General features: G+C 42.3%; 1 protein-coding gene and 1 long non-coding RNA gene across 7 annotated transcripts in view; one reads left to right on the forward strand and one right to left on the reverse strand.

Annotated features, from left to right (window-relative positions):
* The first annotated feature begins 328 nt into the window (after nucleotides 1-328).
* On the forward strand, nucleotides 329-27628 carry LOC139059152 (uncharacterized). The gene is made up of 3 exons (XR_011513962.1): nucleotides 329-641; nucleotides 8724-8868; nucleotides 26482-27628. It is a non-coding gene; the product is annotated as an uncharacterized lncRNA (long non-coding RNA).
* Nucleotides 5089-27637, reverse strand: part of LOC135895885 (transmembrane protein 245) — a 51639-nt gene continuing 29090 nt past the window's right edge. For 3 of the 6 annotated variants that reach the window (XM_070537146.1, XM_065424103.2, XM_070537149.1), the window contains 6 exons: nucleotides 24981-25208; nucleotides 23318-23440; nucleotides 21386-21617; nucleotides 18828-19002; nucleotides 17512-17691; nucleotides 15094-15325 (listed from right to left, as the gene is read on the reverse strand). In XM_070537146.1, coding sequence (XP_070393247.1) covers nucleotides 15265-15325; nucleotides 17512-17691; nucleotides 18828-19002; nucleotides 21386-21617; nucleotides 23318-23440; nucleotides 24981-25208 — 999 coding nt within the window. In that variant the 3' untranslated portion in view covers nucleotides 15094-15264. Of the gene's footprint in view, nucleotides 5883-12319; nucleotides 12374-15093; nucleotides 15326-17511; nucleotides 17692-18827; nucleotides 19003-21385; nucleotides 21618-23317; nucleotides 23441-24980; nucleotides 25209-27637 lie in introns of those variants that run through there. The other 3 variants (XM_070537147.1, XM_065424104.2, XM_070537148.1) reach the window with 2 other exon arrangements.

Here is a 27637-nt window from a genome sequence, read left to right on the forward strand (position 1 = left end):
TGGCAAAACGATAAAGACTTCTTGCGTTAAAGGGAGGTCGTAAACCTATATAGTGTAGACCTCTAAACCCTGTTACAAATGGTAACCTTTAAGCGCCATAAAAATTTGTCAGTTTCGGTTTCGTTTTCGAAGAGGCTACGGCGTTACGACGGATGTGGCAGTTTAACATTACGTTCTGACATGCGCATCTACCACCAAGCGGAATCTTTACTTGCCTGGTCTATCTTAGTAATTAGTTACCTATTTATAATAAGCTACATTATTACTATTATTCAAAATAGAAAGTTTGGTTCGTTTCATCTTTCCCTCCCGTTGCGCCATCGCCATCACGAGAAGCAGACGACTCGGTGTGCGAGTGGCAGTGATGCATGGTATCAGTCGGTGTATTACGTTATTATTTTGTTGCTCGAGGGCCTCTACTCAGCAATAACTGTACAAAAAACAACTTACGGGATAACATTGCTTCGTGGCGCGTCAACAACCAGCTCAATAGGAAGTTTTTTAATGGAGGAAATCTGAAGCTCATCGCAGCATCGGTGCTTGCACTATTCGTATTTGCTCAAGTTCACTGCAGCGCCGGAATAATGCCATGTATGCACCGGCGCCCACAATGACACTTCAAACCCAGCAAGTCCGCAAGAGTAAGTAGCGTAGGTGTTGTTACTGTGTGAGCAATACGACGATATGTTGCTATGTTACAGCTCCATTTCGAAACTATGCCGTCCTTTTTCGTTTTCCCCTTCGGACGGTGGTTATTACGTCTACAACGGTGTGCCTTTCTCGCTCGGAAACGTACGTACAAAGTGACTGCGAGCCTGTTTGGCCTGCTGTAAACTAGGAACAAAACAAGAAGAGAAATGAAAGTGCATGACGTGGCTGCACGCGTGTATTTGTGCAATGCGTTTCTAGTGTTCGCGAAAGGTATGATGCGTATGCGTGTGTCGGTTGGCTGTATATGGCAGCGCTAGGCCAACGTGTGCAACTTTTTTATTAAATCCAGCATATACGATGTTCTATATATATGACGACCAAAACCAGGCAAGAAGAGTGTGGTCATTTTGTCCCATATTTGCATTATTGTGCGCACCACTCGCTTTATCGATTCAGAACTTGCAAATGAACAGCCGGAATTATGAAAATTTATCTAGGTCCAAAGAACGTTTGCGAGTCAGCCAGGGTTTCGTGTTTTAGTCGCATCTTCTGCCGGGCCCAGACTCCTGAATGGCTACGGCATCGCTCCATAGAATAAAGAACGAACTCTCCAAACTGTTAGGTTGGGGCCCGTGGGCGCCTGGCCGACATGGCATGCAGCTTAGTAAGCCCTGAAGGTAAAGATGGGAAATGTTTCGAGTCACTCGGGGTTTGTGAGTGCACCCCATGTGCGTGTTCGAGTACAACAGTCCAGACGTGCAAAAGTCAGCAATTTGTCTCTGACCATGCCAGAGGAGAATCGTGGGAAGTGGGAAATTCTTAAAGTTTACGAATTTGGGCCGGTTCTGCAATTTTAACGCGATAGCGTTAAGGAGCTCGTGTCGCAGAAAAGCCGGTGTCGTCGGCGTCGGTGTCGGCGTTTGCGGCGTTGACCGTGAGCGATAAATCACGGCAGGCGCTTCATAAATAAAAAGCAACTTCCAAGATTGGCCCGGTGGGAATCGACCCAGGGTCTCCGGAGTGTGAGACGGAGACGCTACCACTCAGCCACGAGTTCGATGCTTCCAAGCGGTGCAAACGCGCCTCTAGTGAATGCGGTGTTGCCTTCGAAACGAGCCGTGGAAAGTTATACTGCGGTGTATATCGGTAATTATGACCATGTAACGTACAGAAGTCACAATTACACGAGTTGCGAAGTGCGTTTCCGCTGCATTTCTTCTGCGCTTTCCGCACACGCAGAGCCATCTTGCGGCAAACGCAGAAGACCCCCTCCTCTCAATGTACGGCGCTGCCCCGACAGGAGGCGCGCCGCGCGCGCATTGGGACCGCTGCCAGGCGCGTCGCGGGACTCCCTCTCCCCTGACGACGCTTCGCCGTGCTCCCGGTTTAGATAACTATCTATCTCTCCGCCCGTGCCAATCACGACGTTTGGCTGGCGTAGATCGTTTCCCCTCCGAGACACCGAGTTCTTTGGTTCGTTCCGTTCGCTCAGGCGCACGTTTCGTTGCAGCGCCGAACGCTGCGTTGCTCGACGCTCACCGCGTGATAGGTGGGCGCTAAGTCCGATGCGGGGCGCATCGCAAGTGATCGCTGTGCCGTAGCGCATTGTCTTATACCCCTTGGCGGGTCGACGGGAACGCTGTCGCGTCCCACTCTTGAAGGCGAAGCTTAAGCGTCCTCCAATTTTTTCTATTGTTTCCATGTTTATGAAACTTTGGTGGCTGAACTCCAACCAATTACCACTTGCAAACTTGTGAATTTTCTTCGGGCTTAACAAAAATGTGATGTATACAGTGGGCACAAGTAGGAAATATTTGAGGTGTGGAAGGATTGCCCAGGTTCCACAATTAATGGTAATGCTGGAGACCCTGTCAACTGCTCACTGTAATGCTGAATGCCAAGGGATATTTGGTACTTCAAGCAAGGCTCAAATAGAATTAGGCTCCAACCATATACCCTAGGAACTCTTCTTATGGTGAAAGGAACTTGCTTCGGGCAAGTTCATCCAGACAAGCTCCATACGCAGGCAAAATCAGCAATGGTAATGTTGCCAAGGAAGTTACTTTGATCTAAAGACAGTGTGTTGCTTGTCGGTATCTGCTGTTCCAAGTTTGCAACTCTTTCAGTGCTGCATCTAAAGATAAATCATTAATCAAAGTTTATGTATCCTACGAAAGGTCAGTGCAAGCTTATTAAGTCTTTTATACTATCACTCTGCTCACCACCTTTCGATATGTCATATTTTGGGGGGATTTTTACAGACAGGCTGGCAGGCATGCACTTGAAATGTTGCCTCATATAAGCCATATCTCATGTAAATGTGGCATCAAAATTTGAACAATGCAACTGTTTTCAGTATGCAGAGAAAACTAATCTTTTGAAATGCCAGAAATGCACCCATTGCTAGTGCTGTACAAGTATCTATATTTAGTGACACAGTTTCTTTAATTCACTTGATATTGCTATGACAAAATGAATGACCTTTGAATGCAAAACACCTAGTGCTGTGAAGTAACGTTGCGACACAACCTAATCTCAAACGACATAAAAGAAAAATGGCTACATGTATTCACAGCGAAGCCATGTAAATCGTAAATAAATCCATGTTCTATACCCATAATTCCTGCAGTGATTGATTGACTGCAGCACCAGATTTCCTTATCATGATCTTTGCAAAAGACTTTGTGGGTGTCGCCCTCTTTTTTTCATTGTTGTGCGCCTGGAATATCAAGCCTCTGCTCACATTAAGAGCGATTCATTTGCAACCCCTGAAGCTATAAATCTATAAATCCAGCTTATTGCTAAAACGAGAAGACATATTAAGGCCACACTTACCAGGAATAGCACACGTCATATGTACGAGGTCTGTCCGCAACTTTGTAAAAATAAATTGTGTGCGCTTACCTACTGAGTGAAGTCTGGTGAATACAGAGGTTGGGAGACAAGTGGCATCAAGTTCTTAGCCAAAAACACTGTAATGAGCAGTTATGTGTGGCCGGGTGCATTATCGTAATGGACCATCCAGCACTGTTATTTGCTAGCATTTGGTCTTTTCCTCCTTCACAAGGACATTTCAAAACTTCTAGATAGTATTCCTTATTGCCAGCTTTCCCTTATGGAGCAAATTAATGGTTAACGACACCTTTGGAATACAAAAAATATTGAGAGTAAGACCTTCAGATTGGACCGAACTTGTTGCACTTCCTTGGGTATCAGTGAAAAATTGCCCCATCCACTGTGATGACTGAATCTTAGTTTCCACATCGTAACCATAAACCTATGTCCCTTCCCCAGTCATGATGTTTCTTATAAATTTTTCCTGGAAGCTCTACACTCATTTTCAGTTGTGTGTGTTTTTGTTCACCTGACAAAAGCCGTGAAAAAATTTTGCTGCAAGGTGGCACATTCCCAACATGTCAGTCAGAATGTCATGGCACACAGTTTTTGAGATGCCAACCTCTTCAGCTACTTCCCGAACTGTCAGGCAACGGTTGGAACGAACGTTTTAATTCACTTCCTCCACAGTGGAATCAGTACTTGAAGTAGCCGGTCTTCCCGAATGGTCATCTTCAACAGAAGTGCAGCCTTCTTTAAAGCGTTTCCACCACTTGTGCACCACAGTCTTTCCTAAAGTTGAATTCCCAACAACTGTTTGTCACGTCTCATATGTCTCCTTAAAAGATTTTCCAGTTTCACATGCGAATTTTCAAATATGGGGTGTGTTGCCCCTAAGCTCTGCGTAAACAGACGTGGCGGCATCCATAAAAGTGATGGTTCCCACCTTAGCACCAAATCTGACCTGAAGTTTTACACAGAACATCATGAAAAATGGCTGCTCACCTGACTTGGCCATTTCAATGTGCATAGGAAAAATATCCAAAAGCAGTCAACATCAGTTCACACAGAATTGTGTAACAAAGCTGCTTTTGCCAGCTGGTATACTAAATGTGCCACTAGAGGGCAGTACAAGTTGCATTGAAATTATCTTCTGGACAGTAATTTATAAAGGTGAACTTTCTGGAAAGACCTTGCATATACTGGTGAGAAAAACCATAGTGTGTGTGGTGAAATTCATTCATGAAAATTGCAAGAAAGGTTAGTAAAGTAGGGAAAATAGTAGGGAAAGTAGGGAACAGCCAGCGCAGGGCCTTTGCAAAGTTTTTCATGTTCTTCATGCAAACTTCTGCCAGCTTGAGTAATCTCTGTGAAAAGTACATCAGCTCAAGACTGCTTTTGAAAATCATTGCTGACCTTTGGGGGGTTTGCTCTCCACCCATTATTTCAATGTATGCCCTCAGCTAAGTGTGTTCATAAATATGCTAACAAGTAGTTTTTTCCCTCCATCTTTCATTTGCTACTTGTTGAAAATACCCAGCAATAGACAATTCCAAATAATTTCCATTCACTTCAATTCAGAAATTTGTACACACACACACATTTCCATTAAACACAACCTTTATTTTGTAAATAACATCAATAGCTTAAATAACATCAATAGTTGTATCCTCCAGATCTGATGTATATTGTCGATAGTCTGAATAGCAAGCAGCTTCTGTACCAACAAGGATTAGGCAACAAGCAACATGATAGGAGGCAATATTGAGGAACCAAGTTACCTGCCACTGATCTATTCAACATTCGTCCTTGAATCACACAGTATTAGAGGAACCAGCAGAGACAGATCCATCACTGAAATTATTGTGCTTGGTGAAAATTTCTAACTGCGCAAGTCAAATGCAAGGTTTTGCCCATAACAATACTTTCTGGACGTATACAACTCGCACACAAAAAGTTGCCATTCCTGGTCACGTGGCTTCGATGACCACAACGCAAGCTTCAACAAATGATGTGACCAGTAAAAGTACAAAATGTTCTTTGGTGTTAGTAGTACTTAGGCCATGTAGAAATGCAAGCACGAGGAGAATTTGTGACATTGCGAGTATTATTGCTTCGAAATATTTTCAAAACATTTACACGAAGCGACAACAACGTGTTATATTCTGCTGTGCTGCACCAATTGGCATAGAATACATATGATAAGGAAACATTGTGTAAACATAAGAAGGCGCTTGCACAAGCCAAAGGATGTAGGCTGCAGAGGCTGTTGTGCGCTGCAGATGGAAGGCATACATTGGCAATCTGAAATCGGCTGAGCAAGGCACAAAATGACTAGCAGCTGGTAACAAGGCAGGTTGTCAGTGGACGCCAGGATGCTTCATCTGCTGTTGTACCTGGAAGAGAAAGTGAACGTGCAAGGGATCACTGTAATTTGCCCTGCTGTGCAGTACACTTGCCGACTCATAAGTACTTGTGCAGTCTCGACATAACGCTGTTGCGAGCACAATGACAGCATTATGGTCATAGTACTCGCTACTAGTTGAATGTAATGCGGGGCTCATTGAGCAAATGCAGGGCCACAACACATTCAGTGCACTAAGTAGTCTTCTAGCAGTTGTGATGCAAGTTACAAGCTGCATTTGCATAAAAAAACTCGGAGTTCTTTCTCTTTAATTTATTACTTTATGTGTGTCCACACACAAACGCTATAAACCTTTCACAAAAAGCTTGATAGCCATTGCCACATTCTTCACTGGACTGCAGAGGCATAGTCCAAAACTGGCACTTAATCATCTTTGTTCTGATGCTGTCAAAAGATATAGTCTGTGCACATTCAGGAGTATTACAGGAGAGTGTTAAAGAGTAATTTCGTTTGCATGGAGTCACTTAATGTGTGAAAAAGTTTCAATATGTGTGGAATTTCTGCACACCACTCCGATCAAATTCGTTCAAATGTGTTAAATTCATGTACAGAATTTGGTTTTGCTCTGTAAAGAATTTTTATGTTTAAGAAAGGTTGATTGTGCATTGCGTTATCTAATTCACAAGTTTGTACAATGACATGATGCTTACACTCGTTTCAATACACTGGTGCGCTTCTCCATCTACAATGTTTTCACATACAAGACAGATAAAGCAAAAGTGCATGTTTAACTATTGAAATAAGGCACCCTTCATGAGAAGTGGCAGAGAACAATACTATGTGGATTCATCACGATGGTAATGTCTTTTCTCCATGCACACATGTGTCCAAGGAGGTGTGGTCGTTTTTGGCACTTTAAGACAGCAACAGTTGGTAAAGGCGAGCACTGCAAAATGATGTGAAATGGCACATAACATTCTCAAACAAATAAGTGTTTTGTTTTCCACCAGTTTGAGCACACGCATTGCTTTTCATAGTCTTTGTTCACCACGATGCCAGCATAGGCCTCGTCAGGCAAGTACCCAGGATTTTTTCCGGAAAGGGGGGTACCTTTACTAGTACAATTGTGAATAATGCCCACCATTCACCATAAAGACATGTAAACCCGCAAAAAAGAAATTAAATAAGGTGTATCTCATGGTACGCCGCCTGTGAGATACACCTCTCCTTTTCTTGACAAACAAGGAGTCACATCAAATGGACTCGCGCAGGAAAGATACGCAGGAAGAACACTGCCAAGAACAATTAACCAAGTGTAAAAAAAAAGTGCAAAATAAAGATTTCTAGTAGCGTTTTTTTTTTTTTTTAGCTTAGCTCTGGAAAAATTGTAGAGAAATATATAGGCTGGGCACCTGCCTGGGCCTCGTGCTAACAAAGAGACAAAGAAAAAGGCTGATCGACGTTATCACACATCAAAATAGCAAAGTTTAAAAGCATATGCCATGCGCTCCCTGTGCAAATAGCATGCTTATTTGCTATGCTTTGTGTCATACATACTAGTTTGGTTCATTAGGGAATTGTTGCCAAGCTAGAATAGAAAGGTAAGGTGACAGGTCTATGTTATGAAGCAATTAATTGGGCTTAAAAATTATTAAAGTAAAGGTGGGGCATGGGTGGTGTACAGCTTTATGGACAAGGACATGTAAGCAAGGTGCACATGCTGGTTTACTATAATTGCTCTAAGAGCACATGCTTTCAGGTCCCATGCATTGACTGAAGGCCTCTGGGCTCCATGGAACTGTGCCCTTCACACTAATGTTAGGTTTAGCTTTTTCTCAATTTGTTCCAAATACATGAAAAATGCATAAGTGATCTTAACTGTGGCCAACCGCTGAACCGATTTGTATGAAATTTGTTAAATTTGAAAGAAACGAATCTCGTGACAGGTGGGAGCAGGTATCTGTGATTTAGCTACATAGCTACAAAAATGGGAAAATATAGAAGATACTGAATTGCTGTGCCTGCAACACTACAAAAACAGATACCAGTATTCAGTAAACAGCAGCTGCCAGGCGCTGTATTTACTGCATGTCATTCTACAGAATATGACTTGTTAAGAATTGTAAAACTCAAGTGGACAATTATTTTAAGTAAGCAAACTATTAAAATAAGTTAGTGCTCAGACACACTAACATGTTCAATAATGCAGCAAATTACCAGAGCTTTTTGGTTTTGGCCGATGACGATTAATTATCTCCTGTCATGCACTCCAGACATACTCCGACGCATGTGTAGCTGGTCTAAGATGGGCTAGCAGCACATTTATGAAACACCTGTGGTGGCACCCGTTGCTACGTATATTATGCCCTCTTAGTTTGCATTATGTACAGAATCCTGTTTCTCTCTGTCGTTCAAGTTGCCAGAAATTTCAAGTTACTGGCATTATGTTGAAGTTCATTTTATATTCATGCAAGCAGTATTTACTCATCTTTTACAATTATAAAAGAAAAAGTGAGGATAAATAAATCTTTTAAATAATGCACGGTTAACTATTAGTATTTTCTGCATTTACACACGACAACAACAATGCAGTTAGTGGCGTTTAACTTCGTTTTATGTGCAAAATTTATGTTGGTTCAGCAGTTTCCCCAACAAGAGCATTTCTGCATTTCACATGCTTTAGAAGAGTGGGAGTAAGAGCTTACACCTTCTTTACAGTGTTCACTTTGTAGAAACAACGCCTTTGTGAAAGCCTGTGCTTTAGTGATAGCATCTGCAGACTACATGTCAGCAGTGAATGTTGACTGTTGTGAATGTACACTGGCAAGATCCAAGATACTGGGTCTCTCTGACTTGTCCTTCACTGTCTCAGGTGCTGCTTTCAGCCGATGAATGTAGGCACATGCAGCATCTCGTGCAGTCCAGGTCAGTCCGGGACAACAAATCGAGGAGACCCACCACTACCAGCATGAGCTTTTGGATGGGAAATTTAAGCAACCAAGGGCCTATACATCCCAGCAAGTACTCTCCGGCTTCTGTATTCTGCACTGAATTTTGCACCCATTTGTGAGCATTAGCATAGTATATTGCAACAGTTTAAAAAAAAAGTTCTCATGCTTTAATGTGAATGGCAGAAAGGTGTCCTGATGAAGATAAGCCGACAGCTGTCTCAAAAGAAGCCCAAATAAATGGCAATGCCTATCCAAAAATATCTTGAAACAAGTGGAGTGTCACTCAGACAACCTCAGAAACCTGGCTCATGTTAATCATACATATATCTTACTTAAGTTTCCACATGTGAATGAGGCTGTTCAAAAACACAAATGAAGAATTGGCATAAGAATGCTAACATTGATCGCAATTCTGCTAAGCAGTCATGGAGGTATTTTTTAAGTGTTTACTATTACGTGTAGCGAGAGTTATGGATCTAAGTTTGTGCCATTCGAGACCAATTTGAAATTCTACCAGGCATAAGACTGGTAAAATCCAGGAGTATAAATTAAAATTTAGAATACATAGGACATTTAGAAGAAGAAAAGCATTAACAAGCTCGTCTAAGTACCACCACAACAAAAATTAGGTGATACAACAGGCCCAAATTCACTTCAGGTTAAAGTGACCAACTTGGCAGACAAAGATGTTGCATGTGCATATCAATATACCGTTGACAGCTAGGTGTTGACTCGAACTCAAACATACTTTAAAATTGCAGTTAACATTAAAAGACATGTAACCTTGCTTGGTTTTCCACGTTTTGAGTGCATATTTATTAATGCTTTAGCTTTTCAGAGCCAGAAGGGTTCAGCCAAGAACAGTAGACCGGAGGTCACTCATAAGGCATGTATAGTTAAAATGGCCCATGTTTGATATTCAGGCTCCTGTTTACATTGATGGGTGCTAATATAAAATAGTGACATTGACCTGGTAACCTTCAGCCCGACTGGATAGTATGTGTGTTTGTATCCCTGTCCTGGTCATATGTAACTGCTCAAACGAAACAAAGTATGCACTACATCCATTTGTACAATAAAACAGCTTTGTTTTAGATCATATCTTATTTAAACGTAATTTAAATTTTTCATAACTAGCACAAATATCTGTGGTCCCTGGATGTTCCCATGCAAATGACACATATCAGTGTGCTTACTTAGCTCTCACTTATCATGCCTATGCATGCGGGCTTAGACAAATCCTAGCAAAAATTTGCATGGGTCCTGCGTTGATGCATGAAAATATGGTCATAAATAGCAGTAGTGCCCTTGTGCCGTACTAAACTGAGTTGCATACAAACAACATTGGGAGAGCAAGTCATAACTCTTTCCTTACTGTACCACGAGAAAGTGACAAATGGCTTTCTTGTAGAACTGCTCAAGAATGACTTCAGAATTTTTTAGCAAAACATGCTTTGTGCCAAGTGGTTTGAAGACAGCACATTCAGTTTTGCATTTGTCTTCTTTTTTTTTTTCGCTTTTGGAGTCTTTAAAAGGGCAACCTTGACCAGTGGTATAAGAGAGTTTTTAGCTTGTTCATAAACATATTGCCATTTGCAGAATGATGGGTTAGCGCAGAGGTGTATGGCAGCAACAATACTGGTAGCGACTTCTTGTGATGCAGAGTTTAACCAGAGAACGCACCAAAGCTAAAACTGCCGTGACCTGCTATATTCCACTTTAACTTCTGGTGTAAAGCATTGGTACCGACACAATCATTAATGTGCAGTCATAACTTTTTTTTTTTATGAGAACATTCAAGCTACATAAGAGTGTATAGAACACATCGTAGTTGGATAAAGCATCACAAGATGTTGATCTGCCATGGTTGCTTAGGGGCTTTGGTGTTGTGCCGCTAAGCACGAGGCTGCGGGATCAAATACTGGCCATAGCAGCTGCATGTCGATGAGGGCGAAATGCAAAGACACCCATGTACTTAAATTTAGATGGACGTAAAGAACCCCGGGTGGTCAAAATTAATCCACAGTCCCCCACTACGGCGTGCTTCATAATCAGATTAGTGGGTTTGGCATGTAAAACCCGATAATTTAATTTTTTATTTAATTTAATTTGTGTTATTATCAGCTTTGTTGTTGCCTTTCATGGCTCTGGTAACCCAGTAAAGGAAAAGATGTTTACCAACAAGATGAAACCCTCTATTGTCAAACATAGCTGCCAGCATGCACAGCACATTGTGAAACTAGTGGCACAAACATGGAGGAAGGAAGAAAAAAAAAAAAACTCGGGAGAGGGCCGCTCCACTCTCCACAAAGCCATCCTGGGGTGCGATATTATAATAGTTCAGAAGGTGAACCATTCACTTGTCCTCATGTGGCTAGTCAGAGTGGGGTCTTTGCTAATGAAAGAGCGATTCTGACTGATCATGCTAGAGCAGCCAAGCAGTTTGCTTTCTAAACCATCACAAAGTGAAGTGTTACAAGATCTCGCCCCAGAATGGCACCTTCGACTTATGAGGCATATCCTTCTCTTATTATTTGCCTTCTCCCATCTCCGACTCAAGTATGTTTTTCACTCTTTGCATAACATTGACCAAGAAGAAATCAGCCACAGAGAGTAGCCAACTTGCTAGGCAACTTTCGCTATATTTGCCCTATAGATGTGGACAATGAAGCCTAAAATGTCCCACAACTTCTACAACACTTTTTGCAATGCACCTGGTGCTTCTCCATTTTTTTTTCCTCCTCACACAAACCACGCTCTTCAGACCTTCAGTTGCAGGTTATATAAATGACAGCAGCAACAAGGACTTTGTAGACTGTGTTGGGCCTTCAGATTACCAGCTCATACTGCTATGCCTTGTCAGCAGACATCAACTTTCCCATGCTATACTTAGCACTGAGAACACATTGCAGGTGTGTTCCCAGTGCTTCGCTATTAATCTTCAACTGCATAAGCAAAAGGGAATTATGCACAATGTGTGCGTGAAGTTGACTGCCTGTAGTGATACACCTCTCACCTACATGAACAGCCATGTTTTATTAGGCATGTGCATACCTCAGCTGGTAGCTCCAATGCTAGACAAGCTTGTCAGAAAGAAGCTGCTCTAATTGACGCTTCACTACATGTGAATTTCATATGCTTCAGATTTTCGTTAATCCTTGTTAATCACACTGCAATTCAGTACAATAAAAGTAAAAAACAATCCTTTTCTTTTTTTCAGTGCCAACTTCCACTGTGTAAAACATCTTGCCTGATTACTTCTTTACTGTCATTGACTAGACCAATACTACTTGTCAAATAAAAAAAAAAAAGGTTGAGACCTCACTAGTCAATCAACAGTAAGGAAACAGTTAAAAGGTGTCACCAGCTGTCACCCATACAAGTACACATGCGATTAGTGACAAGGGCAGCCAGGAAAATGGGAAAAGCAGGAGCTTAGCTTACGTAGTGTTGAAAAAAAAGGTTCGCAAAATAGAGAAAAAGCAGGCCAATTTCACGAAGCTAATGAGCCTCTCACCTTGGATCCACAGGGGTGATGTGCACCATGCCACGCTAGTCTATTGTGAACATCCTAAACAGAAGCGACACCCATTGGCACCACAACCAAAAGTAAACAGCAAGAAGCAAAAATAAAAGATTACAGCGTGCAGTACACTTTTCTTGGTGAACAGTGATGCGCAATGCCATGACCAAAGCCTCCTTGCTGCAAAAGTTCTAGCCTCACTGCACATGTGATAAAAGTTAAATGGCCAGCACCAAACCATGTACGCACACCACTGCAGGCTTTCGCAAGCTCTATTTTTCCCAACAGAAAGCACAGCAACTTATTCTGAAGCATCTAATATGCGAGTATGGCTTGTTGAAATGTTGTTAAAGGAGTACTGACAAATATTTTTGAAGTTGTTGAAATTACTATGTGCTCCTCACGCAACACGATCACACCGGGCAAATATGCAGGTTGGGAAACGAGACTAATGAAGTTGCATCCAGCAACACAAATTGTTCGTTGGATCCAACATTTGTTATGAGCGTACGCATTAATATTGATGTAAAATAAATGTGTGATCATGTCTAGGTGAAAGAAACGCAAGCCTGATGCTTCCAATAAGCCTGCAAGGAGTCACCTGTGGATTTTGACAGCTTGTTGGCAGCTTGTCGTGCCAGTACGCTGCACGAGAGCAACAATAAATTAATTAGTTTGTCCACACAACCATGCGTTCAGTGTGATCACACAGAATCGCCAGGTTGGCTTGTCAGTTGTGGCCCAAGCCAAGCTGCTAGCCAAAAGAGGCACACACGTCCTGAATGTGCCATTTCACCATGGAGGATTCCTCCACACATTTGAAGCTGCGCTTGCTAAGTACAGTCGCCAATCGATTACATCTAAAAAATTTAGTGGCACACCATGTGTCGTCCGAAATTTCGATGGTAGTGCCACAGGTGCGAGGAAACATGCGAGTTCGAGCAATCAGGCATCTGAAAATGTTATTGGCAACTGTATTTGACATTTTTGAGCCAACTATTTTTAGATTTTGACATATTTATAGCCACATGCAAACAAATTTGCTTTGATATAACAGATCTCATGATGCATCCAGTGTTTTTGCTTTCGTTAGTGCAAAATACTCTGTTGAAATGAAGCATGACCTACCAAATCTTATATTTAATTTGTTATATCCAATAATTATAAATCCGTATTCATTATATTGAGGTCTGAATTATTTTAATTTGATAGTAAAGTTGGTCTCAAAAGCCCAACTTCGCATCATCGACACTATCGTGACATAGCAAAATCTGCTGACATCATGTAGCAATATGACAAGGCATGGTTGTGCGAGTTATAAAAACATTAGCTAGAGTACTCCACTCATATGTGGCAGCCACAGAGCAAGCCAGTGTATTGTGACAGTGTACTTCCTTGGTACTGAAATCAGCACTGGTTTGTAGAAACGAGTGTATAGCATTGCAAATTAGCTGGGGCACTCTGGCACTAGCCAGTACTTTCTTCTGAACTTTAGAGGGTGCCGCGACCTTCATTTATTTGCAAAAAAAGAAAACTGATACAAGTAAAAAATGTCATGTCAGTACTCCTTTAACACTTTCTATACAGACAGCAAGCCCAGCTCTTTCCCTGATGCTGAGTCCATCTTGTCCTGAATCAAAGGCATGTTTCTCATTAAAAATGCTATATATTCACTGAAACATACATAAGATGGCACATGGTGTCCATGGTACTTGAACAATACCTCATTATGTTTTGTTTGCCCTGGCTTCACTGCTTTTTAGAAACGGCATACTCCTCTGGCATATACGTAGTAGTGTCTCTTTTGAATTGCAATAAAGAGAGCATCCTAAAAAATTTTAGTGTAGTGAGAAATGAATTAGGAGTAGATGTCTAATTAGTTGTATGCAGAATATTCTGAGTTCCAGGAAATGCTGTACAAGCATTGTACCAAGAGCTAGCACATCTAGAGTGAATTATGCAGATATCAGTGCACCAGAACTGCTGTATTTCTTTTTGTTTAAGCATTGGACTTCACTTTAAAGCGGCAGAGAAATTTATGTTCCCTCAAGAAGGTGTACTCGTGAATGACCCAGCAAATGGAATTTCACCAAGAATCCTGAACTCAGATATTTCACCTAAGACACAGGCTAAGCAAAGCGCTTCAGCATAAAGCTTTACGAATGCATATGCCTGTAAGAGGTGTACACAGAATAACTGCAAATAAAAAGGAAATTCAAGATTGTTTACAAGATTTTCTGAATAATCCCATACTAAGAATGTTAGCATGGATAAGTTTTGACAGGTTAAATATAATTTATAGAGGTATGGCCACAGCGCACCTACTTTAACCTAACCTCTTTGTAGGTAAACTTAATCGACTGTATTATGTTCAGCTGCTAGCAACCAATAAAGCACTGGCATTGTCTGCTGCAGTTGTACAGTAGTGGTATCATCCAGCTATAACAGAGAGCTGCTGTCACTAGGGTTGCAATGTGGGCTTGTTGGTAATGCATCTTCAAGGGGAGTATGGTAGCGCGATTCAAAGACGGGACAAGAGAAGACACAAAGGGACACACACAGCGCTATGTAGCGCTGTGTGTGTCCCTTTGTGTCTTTTGTTCCGTCTTTGCATCGTGCTACCATACTCCCCTTGAAGCTGCTGTCACTGTTTTCAAAACGTTACATTATTGCATTTGATTCTCTATATGAAGAAATGAAGAGCTTGTCTTCTTAAGAATTCAGTGAGGCTGATGTACGTTCTGCACCAGATAAAGTATACATGAAAATCCAACATTAGATGCCTATGTAATTACTGACAAGTTGTCTGCCAAAAATATAAAAGAGAGCAACACTATTTCACCCTAATAAACGCACCAGATCGATCAAGCAAGCAGTTTAAGCCCCCTGCACAGAGGGTGAAGAGGTCAAGCATTGATGTTGCCGCTGATGTCAATTTCTCAAATTAGGACTGATGATGTAAGGAGCCCGACCGCCTGGTTTCGCCGTGGCAAATAAAACCTACAATGGGCAGAACACAGTTATTCCTCTTGCCAAATGCGTTAACCCGCACCACAATTTGCACTATGCATTACATCTTGGTGGCCGTTAAGCACGTTAACCGTTTATTGTTTTGTTGTATGCACACAGGATTATTTCACTGGCAACAAAAGATCAGGGAAATCGCGCCACATCGCTGCGCTGCCTAATACTGTGCATTTGCTGTCAAGACCCACACCTCACAAACATACATGTTGAAGACATGCTTTCTGCTTGCTGCTGTTGGGCATGCTTGCAGTGACAGTCTGTCTAAATGTGTAGCCTAACATGTCGTTGAGGAGTTTGTGATCTTATCATTTGCATGTGCATTGTAATGTGTCGATATAGACTTGAGTTGAATAGTACTGCTGTACTGATTAGGCAGAGGGCATCACTATGCCCATGGACCTGCTGAGGTGTTTCATAGTATTAATTTGTAAGCCAGCCTTTGATAACACTTTACGGTACCGATTGCTTTTCATGAATGTTAGCCTGAGAAGTTATGGCTGTGATTTTGCTCATGTTAACCTAATTAAGAAAATAATGTAAGAGGAAAGTTGTGGGTGCCATTATGTGATGCTACATCTTGTTCAAGGTATCCATCTAGCGCACTGAATTATTTTATCAAGATTTATGTGAACCATTTAGCTCACCACTCCATATTATTTCATTTGTCTTATGCTTCCTCTTCATAACAATATGTAAATGAGCATGTAAGTACAAATTTTATTTGTTTTGGCAGTGGCATAGAAGACATCTTGAAAATGTGCTTGGTAACACTGTGCTACCTTAAGGCTGCCATGACACGCATTCAACGCAGAGGTCCAACTCAAAATATTAACTTCATTTGCTTTGCAATGAACAGTCAGCCACCAGAGAAAGCTTCATCCTAAACATCTTGTTCAAACGTGCGTCTTAACAGTCTACAAAGCAGCCCTCTTGCATTTTATGGTTCGAGCAAAGAGACAGATCAGCAAGAAAAGATGTGCATACATGAAGTGTGAGTCTCAATAGAAGGTGTACAACATTAGATAGCATGGCGATTTGTTTTAGTCGTTGCTCATGTATATAGAAAATTTTGGGGGGAATGGTATTTGCCATCAGTGCAATCTGCAATGTCCTGTCAAAGGGCACTTTCATTGCAACATCTGGTGCCCTCACATGCCGCAATGAGCAGAAGAGCTTGGACGTGTATACAGTTTGATAATACCAAAAGCAGCCAATCTCTTACAGTGTGCTCAAATTGTAGACTATCCACTATCTATATCACAGGCCAATTCGACTGCGACTGTAAAGTATGCAAAATACAAAACCTAACAAAGTGAGCCAGCAACCTACACTATGGTGAAGTGTGTATCTAAAGGCCTGTGTCAAAACATGCCGCAGAATTCCCCTAGAGCCATGTACATGGATATTCAGAATGTTTACCAAACCAAGATACCCGATCGGTGATGCAATCAAACCACTTTTGCTAGTTTGGTGCCAGCATACTTTTCTAATCTGCATTAATCCTAATTCATTCACCACTTATTTTAGCAGGAAGAGGCCCATTCTTTAACTCCTTGATGCGTTGGTTTCGTTAAAAAACCGCCGCTTATGTAAATGGAACCAAAAATTTTTAAAAACAATGTTTTTACGTACATAGTGCATTAAAATGCAGCTACCCAACGTATAATTAAAACTAAAGTGAGCTGCTCACCAGCACATGTCTATTCTGAGGCTTTCTGATGAACCTAGTTAGATAAATGTTTAGACTCTGCTTGGTCCCTTTGTTTTTGGCCTAAACTATGTGCATTATAGTCTAGGCCACGTATAAGACATAATACAGACTTCCTTTAACATGAACATGAAAGGACATTGGCAATCTATCTTACGAAAAATTTGGTTTAACAGGAGTACACTGAGTCTATGGTAAAGTAAAAGAAGGCTTCCAGACTGCTCAGCTTACAGGGGATTTCACCTTCACACAGTCCATGTTGATGGTAGTCTAGGCTACTGGTGCACCTATATCACATTTTGTTTAGGGCAACAAGCAAGCAAACATCTTGAAAGCTGTAACCGCAGTCAACTACAGGCGTAGAAAAAGTGCCCCAAGAAAGGGTCACGCTCCAGAAGCCGAGCTTTGCGAGTGGCAAAGGTGCGGAGTCGTCCCTGCATCGGGGCCTCACCTCTTGAAGCTGAAGCGTCGGCCCGCCGTGCCAGCGGGCATGGATTGCATCACAGAGCGGTACACTTTCATGGCTACAATGAGAACACAGAGGAGCATGGGCCCAAACAGTGCACCCTGGAAGCCCAGGCAGAACACACCGCCTGCTATCGCCAGCCCAGTCAGGAAGGGATGACCACCCCTGCATAGCGAGGAGATTGGCATGACCACCGCGAACAAGGCAGCCATGTGTGTTCACGGAAAAGCTGCAGCGCCGGTTTTGAACGTAGTCTGTAGGTTTCAACCAAGCAGAAAATGTCCTTATTTACAACAGTTATGTATGTCACAGTGCATCTTAAAGAGACACTAAAGAAAAAAGTTGAGTTAAGCTTGATTGATGAATCACTTCTCCGACTCCAAAAATTCAAATTCAAATTCATTTTATTTCACCAGAAATGGTCTGGATGGCTGCCTAGGTTAACAGCTGCAATTAAACAGCTTGACGGAGGCTCAGGCAGCCGTCATGTGGCAGGGGCACATAGTGTTTAGGGTACAATATACGCAATAATGTGTTCATCAGATTTCAGGAGAACAACCGATTCAATCAAGATGCAACAGAGGCCTATAGAAAGGAATGATGAAACATATTAACAAAATACAGGTAAACATATGAAGAACTGTGCTGCTACCGTCTAGCTTACCAAGAACGGAGGCCTGCTAAGACAGAGAAGATGCACAAGAATGCCAAGACGAGAGGTGATGCCACCTTGCAAGTTTTTACACCAGGCATTCTTTATGTCATAGGTTTTGACAGTGTGCACTTGGGACAGTATGTGCTTGGCACTTAGCCAATTCAACTTTCATTGTAATCTGAAGGAATCTGACTCGGCCCCAAAAGTTCAGAGAAATTTTCCTGCATGGAAAGGTCCCAAACTGGAGTCAAGGCATTGAAATCTGTGGCATCACAATGACACACTATTGCTGTAGTTCGGGCGTGACATTCAACATGGGCTAGTGCAGATAAAATTCTGGAAGAATACTTTACGGGTATGAATTGCATAAGTGTTACACTTCAGTGTGCCTTTAACAATCAGGCTGCGAGATCGTTTAATACTCAGTTTGTAAGCCTAGGCACAATCTGTTAATCAAAATCAGTTCAAACTGATGACTAATCACAAACAATCATTAGATCGTTAGCACAGCTCTGCCCTGTTTCGTTCTTCCTGCCTGATATTTCATGTTTCGTAGACTGGTTTGTTTTTCTTGTCATCTGGTTTAGCGAACTGCTGTGTCACCAGCAATCTGAGAACAGGTATCGCATGCGAGAGAGATACTTGCCCCTTAATCTCGGCATAGATGGCACAGTCAACAAAGTAGGCGGGTGCCAGCTGGCAGATAAGCATGAGAAGCGCCTTGAGGCGCTGCGATTGCACCAGCCACAGCTCCAGCACAGCTGGTAGGCAGGCCCAGTATGCACCAATGAAAGGCACCGCCCCAAACAGGGCTGCCAGTGCTGTGGGAAAAAGGAAGCACGACAAGTTGCATGAAACAGCCAAAGGTAGAGCTGCACTAAATCGTAACAGCTGCTTGTAGCAAATGGCAGGCCATTGCCACTGGCCAACTGCTCCTCCTTTGTGCTTTAGACAAAGCTACACTGCAAATTATAACCACCATGACAACTTTGTCCACTGCAGTTAACATGTAACATTGTTCTTGTTAAAAATATAAATTAACAAGCGATGTCTTGCCGATGCTTCAGGCCTCTTAGAAAGAGGGGAAAGGAAAGATTTAGGGTGGGTCAAGGGTGGCGAATAAGGAGACATTGAGAGGTAAGAAATAAAACACAAGATAGCATGAAAGGCTACTTGGCTTAATGCAATCTCGGGGAAAAGGGGGGCAGATGAACATTTCTTTAATGAACAAATGAAAATGAGCTGTTTTAGTGGCTAACAGCACATCCCACACAGTGAGAGCAAGTGTTGGAATATTTTAGGGCATGCATTGATGTATATGTTTATTGCCAAAAAATGCTTAGGTTAGCATATTGTATACTGTGGCTGTTAGTTTAAAGCAACTTGAATACAACTTTACAGATAACTGAACTGGACCAAACTACATCCACATTGCTTATGTGTTAAGTATGTGTTGAGGCAGGTGCAAAAACTGTTACTTTCTTTATCACGGCCTATAAATGTGGGTCACGAGCCAACCACAAGTGCTGCACCTGATTGCAAGACTCTCGGCACTCTTACGGACTTGCAGTGCCATCTAGAATAGTCTATAGAGTAAACTATTGTTTTCTGAGTAGATTATTTCTTCTCTCTCTCTCTCTGAGAATGACCCCGTTTGACCGACATCAAGTAGAGGTTGAATCACTTTCCAATTTTTTTTAGTGCATGTATAGCCAACATCTGGCACCCTCTGTGCATTTCTTTGTCCGCCCTTTAAATTCTGCTTGGGTCAGTAATTTCTTTGGGTGCGGAATGGCGATGCGAAGATGAGTAGCGATCGTTGGTATAGTTCCATGCCGCTACCCCGATGTACAGAAATTTTTTTGGTACAAGCACGATGTAGCGCTTCTCCACGTACTGAAGGCAGAGCCACTGTGCATGGCACTCTATCACATCATCACTCGTGCGGGGACAGCAGGAAGGGCTTTGAACTTGCACTACCTTCGGAATCTGCCCACATTTTTAGACTGCACCATGTCAAGGATCGAGCTATAAAGAGCCTAGAAGTTAGAAACAGACAAAGTGGTGGTAACTCGCCAATACTTACCAATGAAGAAATTGTCTTCAAAAACAAACTTATGTCTTTAATACTTTCATTCATAAATGTTGCTTGGTTAAGTGGATTATGATTGAAAAACACAAAAGCAGAATATTAATGAAGACGAGACATGCCATCTTGTGTCATTTCACGTCCTTTTTAACTTTGGCAAATGCATGGGTAGTGCTGAATGGCAGTGTTAGGGTAAATGATGATACAAAAAATAAGATATCATGGAACTGAATTTTCTGGCTTTGCAAATATATATATATATATATATATATATATATATATATATATATGAGTGGATTGCACAATGCATGACCAAAAAATTATGTTAGCACAATCGGCCTTCCTTTCCTCCCCCCCCCCTCATTGCTAGCCCCTCATTCAACTAATAATTTTGTAAGCCAAATCAGCAGAACATTCCAACTAACTGCAGTGAATTGCTGAAAACTTGCACTGGTAAATTTGTGTGTCTTTCCATACGTGGCTATGTTAAGGAAACATTCTCGGGCCTTGCATAATAATTCGTCAAAACTGTGATGCAACTTTACTTAAGCCACCTGCCACAAACTAAATAAAGATTCAATGTCAAAAGCAACTAAGTTCCTCATTTCAACTGCACTTTGTGCATAAGTTAATAGCATACAAGTGTAGCGCCAGGGGCATTCCACTAGACATGTTCAAAGCAGTGATCCTGTCTACAAAAAGATCTATCATAACAGCAAGCTTTCCAAGTACAGCTTTGCATTGACAATATTCCATGGGAGTATTGAACCAGAATATCAAAAAAGCAAGTTATTTTATGTTCATGACTGAAAAAGCAGCACAAAAAGCAATGGCATACAATGAAATGAAAGAAATACAGACACAAGTGCTGCCAACCAACTGAAATTTCTTTGGGCAAGGCGGTGCGATTTGTTTAAAAAAACATTTGAAACATTTGAAAAAAACTTTCCTTGTACTATAAATCTTAGTTGCTAATGTCGCTGTTCAGTTACTAATTTCAGAATTTTGTGACAGAAGAGCAGCTTTGCACTGCTCTCCTATGACGAGTTTCATGCACGCTGACAGCTGCAGATACACAGCCTTCAAGGAGCAAGTGCGGCGACTGCAATGCTCACCAGTGGGAATGTACACCATCTTGACATCGAAAAGCGTGTGTATTAGCCACGTGTAGAGACCGTAGAAGGCGGCCATCTTGAAAGAGGCTGCAAAGACACCTGCGACAGCTTCCTCAACAGCTTCGCCCAGGCGGCTAGCCGAGCCTGGCAACATGCTGGCAAAGAGATCAAGTGGCTTGTAGCGGTCTGTGCTTGCACGCAGAAGGTAGAAGAGGGCAGTCAAGAACACGACCTGCAGACAACAAAACACAAGCAGGGGCTCGTAAGAAGAAAAAAAAAACAGTGAAACAGCAGCGTGAAAGAATCTGGTGGAGAAAGCGACAAGCTGACCATTTCATGTGACAGTGAAAAGCAGTTGTGCTCAAACTCATGCACAGCGCAGCAAAGCGTACCCATTAAATTATTCCTGACAAGTGCTAGTCTGTACGTAAGAAGCAAAACTTTATACTTTTACAAATGTGCAAGATTAATAATGAATGCATACGGCTTTCATAGCCTTTACATAGCCGGCCCGCTATGGTTTAAGATGCACGAATTTTAGATAAAATCAGTATTAACAACAAAATATCTACTACAAGGTGCTTTAAATATGGCAGCAGACTTAATTCTGTGGGGGGTGAACTCATTTCTGGTGAACTCATTTCTCCCACTGTGAAGATCACCATCTTATTTTTGCTTGCCCGCTTATTCCACAAATTATTGTGTTCACTCACTACAGGGAACTGGACAAAAAGCCAGTGTTTACAATGTAGTTGACTGTGGAGAGGCATGCAGTCGTATAAAAAATGTATTAATCTAAAGTAAGTAGTAGTGAATGCCCTGGAGTTCAATATACATACATGAACAAAATTTAGTACTCTCAGACTCCCCATATTTATGTAAGCTAGGTTTATTTAGTTGTAATGTATAGGTTTATGAAACCTTTCGTTTGGCTGTAGGCTTACACTAATATATCTTTTTATAGGCTGTTCACCACTTGAAAATAGTGAAAATAGGCTGTTTCAGAAATACTTTGCCGTAAAAAGTACTTCAATGCATTCAGCAGAAGCGGAGTTATTGGCAATCAAACATGGCATCTGCTGTGCTCCCGTTTCTTCTTCAATGCCTTGCACTGCGAAGGCTGTGGCGGAATGGGGCATGCCCACAACGCTCTGCCTTCTAAATGTCACAGTGGAGAGCAGTGCAATTTTCATTTTTGATTATAACGTAGACGCCTTGACTTCCGATTTTGGTGCCTACAACGTGCTAAACATAAGCCAAATGTTGTTGTCTTCAGCGAGCCACAGTGCGCTTAGCCAGTGGACTCGTGGCGAAACCCCACGGCGGCCATAATATCTACGCCATGTAGCCGACCACAGCTACCAATACTAGCCACGCATGGGAATCCGCTTTAATACGAAACAAAGCACCCACAAGAGAGTAAGGAGGCAGGCTTTTGTTGGAAGGAGGGTTTGAGAGAATGGTTACTTCGCAATCCGCTTGCGAGCTCCACGCACGACAACAAAACTTGGCTGAGATGTTCACAGCAGCGTGTGCTACCCGCGGACTATGTTATTAGAATAGAATAAAACTTAGTGACAGGAAAGACAGAAAGGTTGACCTGAGCTAGTGCGCTGTAGGCTGCTACTCTGCACTGGGGAAGAGGGAAGGGGAGTGAAAGTACTGGGGTAGATGATGATGATAAGAGAAGTGGTGAGTGCTTATGTATATGAGACAGTTGCCTTGCTAGAGCCGCTCATCGAGCTTGGTGTCCTGCAGAAGCTTCAACAACACTTAGTTCACCAAGCTCGAGGTGTGGTTCATGGCTTCTTGCTTTTCAGGGTACTGTTACAAAAAACTGGGTTAAACTTGTCAATCATGCTTTGCATTAATAGAGTTTGACAAGACTGGCGTGAACACACAGCATAATGAAAAGAAAACTTCTGTACTCACAAAATTCAGCACAAAGTTGAGAACCGCAGTACCACCGCCAAACAGGATTGAGATTGTTGTTGTCAGCAGGCTGAGAACGACACTGATGTTGCCCTTTAGCAGGCTCCATATAGATTCAAATACCTGAGGATAAGAGCCACATAAATACCATAAGCTGTTGAGCACATGGGCAAAAGCCTGCTAGATGCTTCAATGCAGTGCACTGTGTCTTCATTTGCAATGTTGCTAGATACATAGGGGGTGTCGTGTATCCACAAGGCTCAAAGGGTGAGAAGCTGATTGAGCTTAAGTGCATGCTTGCTCCAGCTTTTGAAATTTTGCAGGTCTAACGTTTGATCAGGCAAGCCAGCCGCGTATGGCATTTGTTAGCAGCCAGATTTGCTTCTCGTTATCTTAAGTACTACGTTAGGGTGGTTAAGAAGGTATAGTTCCATTCCAGGTCATTTTATCCACATTTTATGTGAGCACCTCTCACCAAATGTATGTGTGATTACTAGAAGAGAACGAAACAAGATATCTGGTTGAAAATTGCAGGATGTTGAGAAATGTATCTGTAGATACTGAGAGGAACCATAGAAGCTTTATGGGTAAATCCTACGAGTTGCTACAGACCAATAAATCACAAAACTGCAACCTCGCATCTACAATGTACGAACGGTCACTGTAGAAAAACCACAGCACCTAGGTGCACAAAACATTGCAGGTAGATAAGGTAGGCCTTCTAGACACTCATGGTAGTTTCAAAAATACTTTAAGGTAAGTAGGACGTATGTGGCAGCAGTTACAAATTAACCTGAGGTAGTACGCTAGAGCCTGCAGTGATCTGAGCAGCATGCCAGAGAATGAAGCCACAGCTGGTGGGCTGAGCTTATCTGACAGCATGCCATTGGAGCACTGCAGCACGTTACATAATGCTCTGGGTGTAAAAGGTGGCGTGTTCTTTATTGGGCGCCTTTCCTCGTCATGGCTCCTGAGAAGACAGTCATGCCTGAAAACCGGAATATAGCTGCAAAGGCTCGTGCTTGCTGTGTAGTTTGCACCTCGCAGGTGTAAAGTGCCACTTAGTAGCTGCTTCCATCTTTGGTTTATGCTTACTAAGGATTGCGTAAATCTGGTATCTTGTTTCTGGCCTTTTTTTTATGGAACCATAATGATTGCTTTAAGGGCTTATAACATTAAAATTCTTAATTCACTTCTATTTTCTTCTCATTACCTCGCTTAATACCACTCGCTTCCTCACTTCTGCAGTCCTTTTTTCACTGCTTCCTTCCTTGTCTCTTATTTCAGCAGCTTCTGCCTTTTCATTGCCACCATTAATTCATTCCAAATCATTACCTTCTACGAGTTTTCCCTTAATTTTTCTTCTGCCGTATATATCTGCGCACTGTCCATGTCACTGTCTACTTTCTTTCTACAAAAACTAAGGTACCTGACCCTTTGCAGAAGCTCACAAACACATAGAATTCAAATGTCATACATACTTTCTACTCAACAGGCCATGTGTAATAATCTGCTGTTAGACGAATGTTGTTTACAATAAGCAAGTTACCGTTTAGGAAAGCATCAGTCTAACACAACAATCATGCCACTGTATAATGCAGAGTCATTGGGCAGACAAACAACAAGTTACAATCTGGAAGAACATTTTCTGTACAGCACCCACCGACATAAGAGTGCCGATGTTGTCCCGGACAAAGCTGGTAAAGAGGGAAAAATCGAGGTTGCGCAAGGAATCAGTAAGAGCATCCCAAGAGGGCCCATGGTGCAGGGTGGGATCATCACTGGCATTGCGCGCCACCCACAGGTGGTAGGCACGATCCCAAAGCTCCAGTGTCTGCCGCTCAACTTCCAACTTGTGCGACTCGTCTGCATCATCCAGGGCTCGTCGCACCTGCACACGAGAATGGGAAAACACTCAGCGGACGCTCACCAAGACTGAAATCAAATGAAATTATGGGGTTCAACATCCCAAAGCACCAACACAGGGCGCGTACTATCTCCCAAGTCAGAATTCCAGGGTGCCCCACAATGTAGACACAGCCACCCACAACAAAAGACCTATAACAACTGCACAGACTAGAATGACAACTAAAGCTCAACAATTGGCGTGACCAATGCACCCCATTCTCAGTACCTCCACGAACTGCGGGAAGGAGGAAAACGCTCATATGGCCTTAGGCCGAGACCCATTCCCCATGTACTACATTACGGGCCCCTACCTCAGTGAAGCAAGTGTAGGGGCTTCCCCAATACAGCACACACACTCTGGGTCTGCCCTGACACACAAAATACAAACACCAATACTCAGCTCACTAACATAAAAAACGCAGACATTGGAGGAACGGTTGACCGATCCCTCACCAGTCAGCATTGCTGTGCTAGCCAGGCTGACCACAGCCTTTGGCCACACAGAAGAAGATGACAAGGGAGCAGAGCACAGCAAGGACAACGCAACAGCAGACGGTGATGACGTCGAGTCTTCTCATTCGGCCCCATCCAATGCCTCATGCAGAGCACAAGGCAATCAAGCTCCGGAAAAGGGGCTTAAGAAACTGAAGTTTTATCCCTCTCTCTTTATGAGAGATACTGTAGTGGGGGTACTCGATTAATTTTGACTACCTGGGGTTCTTTACAGGGACACTAAAGGCAAAACAATAAATCAGTCTAAACTGATAAAGTGTTGTTTGAAAACTTATTGTCATTAATTTCACTATAACAGGTGTTGGTTATCATAAATGAAAACGGGGGACAAAGTTCAATGTTTTTAATTTCACACCAAAGCCTCAATGCTGGTACGTCAATGTGACGTTGCGGATTTCAAAGTATTTTTGCGCATTTGGAATACCATTGGCACAAGTAAATGTTCCCAATATTTGCCATGTTAAGCCCCTGGGTCCTTTAGAACACAATGTAGTCCATTTCTACCGTTAAAAAAGTTTACTGGGACCTAACAGATGCCATCAAAATCCATGACAACGAGGTAAGTTGGTGCGGGAACTTCAAGGTGGCATTCCCACCCGTCTAATGTTAATGCACTTTTTTTTGGCTTACCATGTGTCTTCTAGTGGCAAGAGTGTGTTTTAGGCATTGTGGAAGGGTAATTTACTAGTATACAAGTGAAATAATTTTTTTGTCTTTAGTGTCCATAAAAGATTGTTTTCCAGCTCCATCTCGGTGAAGCCACCATGGTCTGGAATCGAACACATGCGTCACTGTGGCAGGATGGGACTACCAGCAGCTAGTCAGTGGCTACAACACGTCTGGTTGCGGTGCCATGTGTAACATTGAGCAAACCAAGTGAGAACATTATGAGCAAAGTGCCTGCTTTGAAAATTGTTTGGTACTATGATACACCAGAAGCAGTGGAGGGGAAGGGTTAGCTGGAACACATGCTTATACTTGCCTTTTTATTGCCATTATTGATACTGCCGATACGTGAACAGGAGAAGATTTGCAATCATACTATTGAGAGCTGGATTAACCCCAGCAGTTCATATTTTCAACTGGAACGAAACGTTTCACCTCCTGTTACACCTACTCCCATGTACTCGCACTAAAGCTGGAATTCATATTCTTAAGTGAATTGTTTCCTGCTCTCTGTTGAAGATCAACTGACATTTTGCACCAATATTATAGCTCAAACCTCTCGTACATGACAGATTTGCAGCCAGAAACTGGAGATGGTAGCAACACCTGTGTTTCAAAATGACAGCATAGCTTTTATTTCAAAACCAATTTAATGAAAGTAGTGCTGTTAAACAGTCCAAGAGGGCAACGCACAGCTATAGCTCTCCAGCTTTAATTTGTCATTACCATTCATATTGGGCCTAAATTTTGCGCCTAAAGAAAAGAGCCACCCTCCAGCGTAATTTGCACATAAACTCTGGATGCATTGGCACCGCTTCACAAGATTCAAAAATACACTGTACCAATTTGCTTGAGGACAAGGTAGCCCTACCGTTGAATGGCAAGCAGCAAGTTTTCGTGCAGGGTTTATGAAAGTGCCGCACACCCATGAATGCTGTCAAGTGTGTACAACTTTCTCATGATTTGTTAACAGGCACATTGTGCGATATTTCTACAAAGACATTAAAATTGGCTCCTGCACATTTAGAGCATATAGAGGGCACTGACCTTCTCAGCAAGTGGTAAGAGGAACAGAAGGAGAACACACAGTAGCTGGAGTTACATGCCAAAAAAGCTTTACAACGCTTCAACTACCTGGATCTTAACAATAACGACACCAAATTGTTCTATAAAAGAAAGTGATACACAAATAAAGTTCACGCAAGTTCAGAGGAAGAGAGAGCAGCGTTTTCT

Source organism: Dermacentor albipictus, chromosome 4, assembly GCF_038994185.2.
Source record: "Dermacentor albipictus isolate Rhodes 1998 colony chromosome 4, USDA_Dalb.pri_finalv2, whole genome shotgun sequence".
In the NCBI taxonomy this organism is placed as follows: domain Eukaryota; kingdom Metazoa; phylum Arthropoda; class Arachnida; order Ixodida; family Ixodidae; genus Dermacentor; species Dermacentor albipictus.